This window comes from Mastomys coucha, unplaced genomic scaffold (assembly GCF_008632895.1).
Source record: "Mastomys coucha isolate ucsf_1 unplaced genomic scaffold, UCSF_Mcou_1 pScaffold22, whole genome shotgun sequence".
Lineage (NCBI taxonomy): Eukaryota > Metazoa > Chordata > Mammalia > Rodentia > Muridae > Mastomys > Mastomys coucha.
This window is the reverse complement of record NW_022196905.1, coordinates 141,132,156-141,142,020: the sequence shown is the minus strand read 5'-3', so window position 1 is coordinate 141,142,020 and position 9,865 is coordinate 141,132,156. Positions and strand designations below refer to the sequence as shown.

Here is a 9,865-nt window from a genome sequence, read left to right as displayed (position 1 = left end):
AAAACAAGCCTGAAATGATGGGTCTCTGGGGCTATTGGAAGGGTTACACTTAGTACATTCAAAGGGGCTGGAGAGCCAGCCTAGAGGTTAAGAGCACCAGCTGCTCTTGCAGAGGACTTGGGGTTGATCCCCTGCATCCATCTGGTGACTCACAACCTTCTATAACTCCAGTTCCAGGGGGATCTGATGCCTTCTTCTGGCTTCCGTGGACACTGTATGTGTATGAGCAAGCAAAACACTCATACACATAAAATAAAAATAAATAAAGCTTAGAAAAGTACATCCAGTGGACTACCTAGCATATGACAGGCATTCTGGAGCAGCAAACTGACAGCTTGGGGGTTTTGTTCGCTCACCATTTTAATTAATTACTTGTTGGCTTTTGCTAATTTCTTTTTGACAACTTCATACATGTGCTATTTATTCTCTTATTTATTTTTGAGACTGGGTCTCCCTATGTAGGTCTGGCTGATCTGTAGACTTGCTATTTAGTCCAGGCTGGCCTTGAATTCACAGAGACTCACCTTTCTCTGTCTCCTGTGCTGGGATTATAGGTGTATGTTATCACACCCAGTGGCTGGCTATTTATTTATTAAATATTTATCTATTTATTATATGTGAGTACACTGTAGCTGTCTTCAGACACTCCAAAAAGGGAGTCAGATCTCATTACGCATGGTTGTGAGCCACCATGTGGTTGCTGGGATTTGAACTCAGGACCTCTGGAAGCAGTCAGTGCTCTTAACCCCTGAGCCATCTCTCCAGCCCCCATTCATTTATTTTTTTGGGACAAGGACTCAAGTGATCCAGGCTGATCTTGAACTCACTACATAGCTGAGGATGACCTTTCCATACTAGGATTTATGAAGTGCTGGGGATATGAAACCTCGGAACACCTACACAACTACACAAGCTCGTCACCAATTAAGCCATATATCCAGCTCCCATCCTGACCTTTAAAATATAGATGTTGTACGCCTATGCTCTGTGCTTGTGGAGGCGAGCGAGGAGACAAACACTGAACTGATGTAAACCAGAGTCTAAGCCCCTGCCACGGTATCTATAGAAAAGAGGGAGGCCCCGCCTCTACGCAGGTAGGTACCTGGAGAATAGGCAGCTGCCAGAGGAACTTAGCTGTATTCAGTGGGTGTTCCCCTCCCCCAGCGCTTACAATGGAATTGCTATGGAAACAGTATTCATGTACCAGAAATCTGTTTCTCGACTAAATTTTGCTCAATTTTTTTTTTGTCTCTTGAATGCTTTGAGAGTATGAAGTGAGGCTTATCAGATTTTAGAGTTTTCGTCGGAATTTGGGCCCCAAGTTCCACTGACCCGATGTGATGGGGGTTGGGTGGACGGCAGAAAAGGTCCCACCCTCAGATCACAAATCTAAACAAATCACTGGCTTTCTAAAGTAGTAATTTATGAAGTTTCATGAATTTTCTGCCGGTAGAAAGTAGGAAGAGTCCATCCACTAGCTAACACTGCATATGTGCTCCTCACAGGCTGGCTTCTGCTTCTTTTTGGGACATCACACTCCACAACCACCCACACCCAGCCCCTTACAAATTCCAAGTTGGTATCCCACCGTCAGGAAGGATTGGCTCCCCTTCCTCTCCTCCTCGACTACTACTAATTCATCGAGATAAGTCTTGTCTTTTTTATCTAATTAGTCTCTTCTTAGGGAATTTGGCCCAGATGATTCATCCCAGAAAAACATCCAAGTGCTTGGGACTCTGGAGGGGTTGCCTTCCAACCCATCCAGTTTCCCAGACATGGTCTCCGTCATCTTCTGTTTCAAGAGTGGTGGGACTGACTTGACTGTCCTTTAGAGCTATGAGTCAGTCGCTCTAAAGGCTGCTTGACGTGACAGACGCCGCAGAGCAAAGGATCGAGCTTTTCCCCCCCTTAAGATCCGCTCTAGCCTGCTAAGTAAGGTAGTGTGCTTCGAGTCGGCGCTAGGACCCATCTGCAGGAGGGAACGCCGCACGGGTCTCGCCCCGCCCCAACGCGTACTTGGGTGGAGCCGTCGGCCCCAAGCTCGCTCCCCCACCCGCATGAGAGGGCGGGGCAGCATGGGCGTGGACCAGCTGCGGTGGGCGTGGCGGTGCCGGAGGGGGCGGGGCGGAACGACGCTGCCAGGTCGGCCGGGCGGTAGGGCCTACGCGAAGCTCGTTCCCCAGCGCGCTGGGCGGGGTGTGCGGCGAGCGGCTTCCCGGGCAGGCGCGGGCCCTGAGGCGGCGGCTGCGCCGTGCGCCGGGGCGGAGCCGGGGGCGGGCGGGCGGCCGGCGGGCGGGGGCTGGGCCGGAGGAAGCCTGAGCGCCCGCGGCGACGACGGCAGCGGCGGCCCAGCAGGCTAGAAGCGTGGGTCCGCGGCGGCTCCGGGTGCGGCCGCGGGCTGCGGAGCGAGCGGGCGGCCCGGCTCCCCGCGTCCCCCGCCCGCCGCGACTGTCTGGAAGATGGCGCCGGGCGGATGGAAATCCTAATGACAGTCTCCAAATTCGCCTCCATCTGTACCATGGTAGGTGCGGCGGCAGCGCGGCCCGGGCGGCGGGTCCCCGCCTTCGAGGCGCCGCCCGCGGGCCTGTTCGAGTGAGAGCGGACGGGGCGCGGGGCCGTGTGGCCGTGGGGAAGGCGTGCTGGACACGGCAGGCGGGGCAGGAGCACTGGGGATAGGACCGACAGGGGCTCGTGGTTGGGTACTGACCAGGGGTCGCAGTTGAGGACGGGGAACTCTGGGTTTGGGCACCGGGGACTCCAGGACTGTGGCTGGGGACTAGGGCCTGGGGGCTCAGGAACGGGGTGGGGGTAAGGGCTGCGGACTGGGGTTGGGGACTCGAGGTGTGGACTGAGGTTGGGGGCTGGGGACTAGAGACCGGGGGCTGGAGCCGGGACTTTAAACTGAGGACTGGTACCGGGAAGCCAGGGGATTGGGCCAGGGGAAGGGACACGGCATTTCCTTGGGGCCCTGCGCGGGGCAGGGCGGGGGTCTGCGGCAGGAAGGAAGGGTCTCGATCCTACCGGAGGACGGAAGTCCTGGCAGAGTTCCTCCTCGGGTTAGGTGGAGCCCCGGGGCCCGGGCTCTGGAAGGGGGCGTGTGAAGGTGGAAACTTTTAAGAGTGCTCGTTTTTCAACTCTCTGTGGAGAAAGGAACTCTTGCGGCTTCCAACCTGTGTCCATCCAGATGGCAGCCTTGTCTCTGGGAATCCGTGTTAATCTTGAAAAGCTGCGCTAGCTTTCCAGTCAATTGTTTACTATAGTCAGACACCGCTGTGTGGGGTTGAAGTACACAGATCCCCAGGGAAAAAAGCGAAACGCGGGTGGGTGGGTTCTAAATGGGTTTTTGTGATGGCCAGAAGCACCACGGTTTCCCACGTGATACAGCAAATTCATTACCTCCTTTATGAACTTCGACGTAGAGGTTGCGATTTTTGAATCAATGAAAAAAGTTGCTCTTTGCAATGTGGGTCTGGAGTGACATTACCAAAGATCTGCACCTTTCAGCTCCGTTTCTGTGTCCTGGGTTGTATCTAGGAGATTCTCCAAACCATCTTCCACCTGCAAGTGATCTGTGGTTTTGTGTGTGTGTGTGTGTGTGTGTGTGTATGTGTGTGTGTGTGTGTTTAAGGAGTGGAGAATCAGGTAGGAAAAGTAGATTCTCTGCTACATCATTCTGTGGAACAGTATTAAAAAAGGGGTGGAATCAGTGGACTTAAAATCCACAGCATCAAAGTCATAAGATTATGGAATCAGTGAAGGATCCATTTTCCCACCTGGATAATTGTTCTTTCTTGGTGTTGAGAAGGGGGGCTGTATTAACAGTTTCTGAGATTGGTTGTGCTACTTATTTTTAGACATGCCACATGGGATAATCGAATCTTTTATAGTGATAATTTTGCCAGATTGCTGAGCTCCACATATATTGGGGTCATGGTTCATTGATAGTCTAGGGTTTCAGGAGTGGTGTGATTTCTATAGACTGTTCATTCACTCAGTTTCGTCAAATATACATCTAGCACCAGCTAACTAGAACTGGGGGTACAGCAGTGATCCAGACAGTTCCAACCACAGGGCTTTTTACAGCATACTTGTAGAAGCCCAGGATGCAGAAAGATCACAAGTTCCAGGCAGGTGTAGCGAAGACCTTGTCTCAAAAGAACAGCCCCTCCCTAACCAAAGAAAGTGCCTACTTTCATGTGTTTGCATTCTACTTGAGGGAGACAGTACTCATGTATATAATATTGTAGCATAATCAAATAAGAGCAACAAAGGGCGTGGTGGTGGCACTCACTCTCAAGGCAGAGACAAGCAGATCTCTTGAGTTTGAAGAGATCTACAGAGTGAGTTCCAGGAGAGCCAGGACTACACAGAAACCCTGTCTCCAAAACCAAACACCCTCCCACCCCCGAACCTCTCCTTTAAAAAAAAAAAACCTCCAGAAAACAACACCAGAAAAGAGCAGCAGAGGACAGAGCCCTGCCAGGGTTCTCTATCCAGTGAGATGCTGATGTCCACTCCTAAGCTCACTCTGCGTAGGGCTTCTGCCCAGGTGCATTAATTGCACATGCTGTGCGTATGCTTTTTGGCAAATGCATAGACATCCATGCCTGGCCAAAGTGAGATTGTTACAAAGGTGATATTAAGACTGGACGAGTCTGTGTTTCTACTTGAATAAATCCTGCTACCCTCCTGGAGTAGGTACTGAGCGCCAGAGTGCTTTGCAGCTTTGAGTGTAAGGAAGGTTGCTATGCATCTTCTGAGAATTACTGAAAGTGAAAGTCAGAAACTGCAAAGGTCCTGCCGTGTCTATAGGTTCTGTTTTGCTTGGAATGTGAACTGTCCAGTGAGTAACTTTCTCTTAAGCAGGTCACCTGACCTGAACAACACCCTGCCCATTTGCCTTATACAGTCGCACAGGATTTTTGTGATCTCAGGTGTACTCTGCTGTATGTGTTCCCTCTTACCTTTTATTAGTTCATGAGGGGTTTGTTTGTTTGTTTGTTTGTTTGATTTCCATCTTTGCTGGAGTTTTGAAACAGGGTCTCCTGTAAGTCATGCTGAGTTTGAATTTGGTATGTAGTGGTGGCTGGCCTTGAACTCCTGTCTCCACTTCCCAGCCACTGAGATATGCGCCATCACAGCAGGTTTAGACTGAGGACTTAAAGTGAAAAACTTACGGTTTATTTCTGCCATTTGGTTGGAGCATTAACATCTTCATACAATGGAAAGAGGTCTTCATTTACTGACAAGGTGAGTTTGAAGTGGAGGTGTGGAACAGTGGACTTAGAAATGGATGCATCGAAGTGCCAGCAGCTTCAGAAACATTTAGAGAAACACTTAAGAAGTATTGAAATTTTGTACTGTAAATATGGAAGTTTGCATAATTTATTCACTTGTCAAAATAAGGTGCAGAGCAAACCTGCAGTAGCTTTATTGGGTGAAGTAGATTAAAAATATGTTCGTCTTCAGCTCTGCCTTGATTTAGACTGCTATTCTGCTTTTGTGTGAAAATTAGATGTGTTCCTCTTGGTGGTGTAGCCTGGCTCAGAGAGTGGCTGTCTTCAGACTGTTCTGAATGTGCGTCCAGAAACATTTACATACTATCCACTATTAGCACACCTTCAGCTTGATGTGCTGGTGCTTCTTAAAGAAATTCCTGTTCTCACAGCCTGGTACAGTGTAGTTCATGAAACGCTTAGTTTTGTACTTAATAATCAGCAAACAGCAGAGGGCTCTGGTTGGAAGTCAGCAGCATCCCATGGCTAATCCAGGTGTGCCAGTATGTTTTCCTGGAGACCAGTGCTGCTCACTGGGAGTTCTTTAGATGCAGCACTGGTTGAAGCTGGCCACTGTCTGTGGTTGTGGGAGTCCTAGTTGGGACTTATTTAGGAGGGGGATTGGATAGAGCAGAAACAAAGATGTGAGTGGCTTCTCAGCATGAGATGGCACTGGCTTGGCTGCTTGCCAGGCAGGGAAGGGTGTGTGTGTGTGTGTGTGTGTGTGTAGGTGTGAGTGAAGTCAAAGCCATAAGGTAGGTGCTAGGTTGTACTGTAGGCAGAACTGGACTCTGCCATGAAAACTTTAAACCACTTATTGAAGCAGTCTCAGGTAAAGCTGGCTATTTTGCCTTTTCCTGCTGTTGGGTTAGTTAGTATGAGTTCGTGGCCGTGCAGCTTAGCATCATTCCAGAAAAGGAGGGGGCACAGCCCTAAACCTTATGCTTTATTTGAAGGAATGTGGAGAAATGAGCAGGTAAAATGAGCCTTGCCTTCCTGTCCTCTGTGTCCCCCCAACTCCCCACCCCCTTCTCCTTTCTGTGTTTGGAGAACTCCTGAATCTCCTGCCTCCACCTGCTGCTCGATTGATGAGACGAGATTAAAGGTGGACTCCGCCATTCTTGGTGTGCTTCCTTCCTGCAGTCATCAGGATTGATATTTTGATTTTATGTCTATGGTGAGAAACTGTTGTTTCCCATAAAACATGTAGTGTGAAATGCCAGAAGGCTGTTTAGGGACATTTAAGAAACTCTCAGATGTTCTGTCCTGATCCCAAATCAAAATTCATTTATGTGGAGGCAGAGGATAGAACTTGGGAGCCATATTCCTCAGATGCCACCAGCTACTTTTTTTTTTTTTTTTTTTTTTTTTTGGTAGCATGTCTTCATTAGCCTGGAGCTTTCTAATGAAGCCTGGTGTTTGATTTTGGAATTAATTTTGGGTGATTGTTCATCCACAAACTCTAGAAGCTTGCCCAGTTTGTTATAGCTGTCCTAGTTCAGTTATGGAATCATGGAATGGAGACCCAAGAAGCTGAGCCTTGGGCTGTGTATTCCATAAGCCTGTTTTCTGCCCCACTCCTCAAGGACAGTTCAGTCTGTCCCATCAGTCACTATCATAATTGTTTCAAAAGTTGACCAATAAGCACGGAGAGTTGAATGTTTTAAGATAATTTGGCAAGATGACTGGGTCACAGGGGTAGGTAATTAGGTAGCCAGCAGGTTATGTGTTTATGGGATCAGAGCAGTGGTTCTCAACCTTCCTGATGCTGAGACCTTTAATACAGTTCCTCATGCTGTGGTGGTTCCCACCCATAAAATTATTTTATTGCTGTATCATAACTGTAATTTTGCTACTGTTATGAATCGTAATGTAAATATCTGATATGCAGGCAAAACAATATACGATGTCTGGGGGAGTTATGACCCATAGGTTGACAACTCTGCTGTATTAGAGAGTACTAGGCATGATATTATATATAAGACACAGGCTTTTGCTAATCTTGGACATTTACCACAAGTAAAGGTGCTTTGCTGAACTTGTAGTAAAAAAGCTCACTGGAGTACGTAGGGTGGCCTTGCTTCATGCCACTTGGCCTTTCTGATTTCTCCTTCTGCCTCTCGATAACCTTATTATAGGAGATCGCGAGTTGGTTAATTACCACCCAGTCCTGATCCACTCGGTTAGTTTCTGCCACAAAATCACTACATATCAACCGCCCTCATGAAAGGCTTTTTTTTTTTTTTTTTTTTTTTTTTAAATTCTATGCTTTTGACCAAGCCACTGCAGATGAGACTGTTTCCTGGTCACTTTCTATTCTTCCTATCTGTAAAGTAATGTTAATTCTGCTTTTGCAACTTAACCATCTCAGGGAAGACTAATCATGTGTGCATTTCTTATAATTCCAGAAACGCTGAGATTTAGCCACATTGGGGTGGGTGGTGTTTCTCTTTCAGTAGTCACTTCCAGAAACTCAATAGGCTGTTTTATTATGTATTTTATTCTGCATTATGCTATAATAAAAGAGGTAAATTTGAGCCCAGATTTTGACATTTAGATGTATATATGGGGAAAAGTTTTCTTATAATTCTGAACTGTTTTTTGTCATCTGTGAGTACAAGGGTTGAGGCAGACATTTCTTTTAATTAAAAAAAAAATGAGCATCTGTGTGTATCTGATATGCATGTAAGTCTGTGTGCCATGTTGAGCATGTCCTCTCATGTGTATCCCCTCATGTGTAAATGGGTTCTGGGGATTGAACTTGGATTTGTCAGGCCAGATGACAAGCACCTTAACATCCAGGGCCATCTTACTGGCCCAAGTTAAACAGTTTTTGGTAAGCAGTGCATTGTTCCCTTTTAGATGTAAAATTGAGTTCTCATCTCTTAAGAAGTTGTAACTGATTTGATGATGCTGTCTGTGCTCAAGTCGGGAGCTCATAGTCTTGTTTGATTTTCCTAGCATCTTTTAGTGATGCAGAATTTATGCAAAATTACAGCCCACAGTAAATATACATCTCCCCCCCCCCTGCAGATTAGTGATTTCAGTACTTTATTACCATCAGACTGATCCAAAGAGCTATTTACTAACCCCAGCTTCTGGACCTTGTATGTGGTAGGCACACACACTACACTAAGCTGCATCCTTGACACTTTCTGATTGTTCTGGTTTGGGCCTTTGAGATAGGGTCTTGGTGTATAGCCTCTAGAGGCTTGTAGCCTGATCAGCTCCTGAGAGCTGGACTTTGAGGGTCACAGCTCTACAGCCCACACCTGGCTTTCTCAGTTTGGACATCGTTTTGCCTGTACTATTGGGAAAAAAAAGCATGCACTTGGATTGGTTCCCTTACTTAACGGTCCACATTCATTCATGAGCTATGAACGTGTCTTTAGACAATGACTTCTTGGGCTAAACAACCTGCCGCTCCGAGGGGTGCCTGCTCTTGCTGCTTCCCCTGTGGGGGTGGGGTTTAAGATGTTTCTGTTGCCATGGTGAATCTCATAGCCCAGCAAACACTCGCTGGAGTCTGAATTTACCAGTTCATCCATCGTAAGTTATTAGCAGCAGCTGCCTCTAAGGACACTCACTTACATTTAAATTAAATTATAACATTAAAGCTAAGAATGGAATTGATCATCTTCTGGTTTGAATAGTTTGGGAACTACTATGTTTTGTCTGGGAACAGCAGTGACTGACTGATCCGTGGCACCACAGCCTATCTTAGCGATTCAGACAGCTTTCGTGCACTTGTGTGAGGAGATAGAGTGATGTTTACTTTTATACCATGTTGAGGGTTGAACCCAGTAATTTGTACATGCTAAGCATACGCTAAACCTATGCTATGCCACCCCCAACAGCCAACCTTTACTTTATTATCATATTCTAAGTACGATAGAACACCACCCTTGAATCAGAACAGGCATGTCTGTTTCAGCCAGCCTTAGTCTTCCTCCAACATGTTCTCCAGCTATAAGCTCAGGCTTTAGCTCACACTGAGCTGCCTGGTTGCCCATCCTCTCTAAGCCCTGTTTTGTTGCTTTGGGATACACCTGTTAGTAGATACCTTGTCTCTTGGGTTGAAGATTACTTAAATACCTATATGTTACCTTGAGGTGTTGGAAAAAAACATAATTAAGCTTTAGATGTGAATATAGGCCACTTATTTTAATACTCAGAATCAATGTTGTGGGAAATTCTTGAAAGATCTGAGTGTTTAACATGCATAGAATTCGTATAGGTGATAGTTTAATGTGCACAGAGTTTGTATAGGAGCTAGGAATAGTGTAAAGGTTTTGTTTTGGAAGAAAACTATTAAGACTCAAGTGGAGTGTGATACTGTGGACCTATACTTAAAGCACCTGGGAGGCTGAGGCAGGAGGATCATGAGCTTTAGAAACAGGCCAACTTGAGCCATGTATTGAGACTCTGTCTTAGGGGAAAACTGAAAACCTAGATTGCTGATGGTACAGTGTGATGTGAGCCAGCTGGCTGAGGTGCTAAACACTTTTTAAAAAAATTTACAGTAAGCCGGGCGGTGGTGGCACACGCCTTTAATCCCAGCACTTGGGAGGCAGAGGCAGGTGGATTTC

At 46.9% G+C, this 9,865-nt stretch overlaps 1 protein-coding gene across 1 annotated transcript in view; it reads left to right on the top strand.

The window, feature by feature from the left end:
- Positions 1-2,131: 2,131 nt before the first annotated feature.
- Positions 2,132-9,865, top strand: part of Usp12 (ubiquitin specific peptidase 12) — a 54,226-nt gene continuing 46,492 nt past the window's right edge. The window contains exon 1 of the mRNA XM_031338751.1: positions 2,132-2,521. Within this exon, the coding sequence (XP_031194611.1) occupies positions 2,474-2,521 (48 nt within the window). The 5' untranslated portion in view covers positions 2,132-2,473. The remainder of the gene's footprint in view (positions 2,522-9,865) is intronic.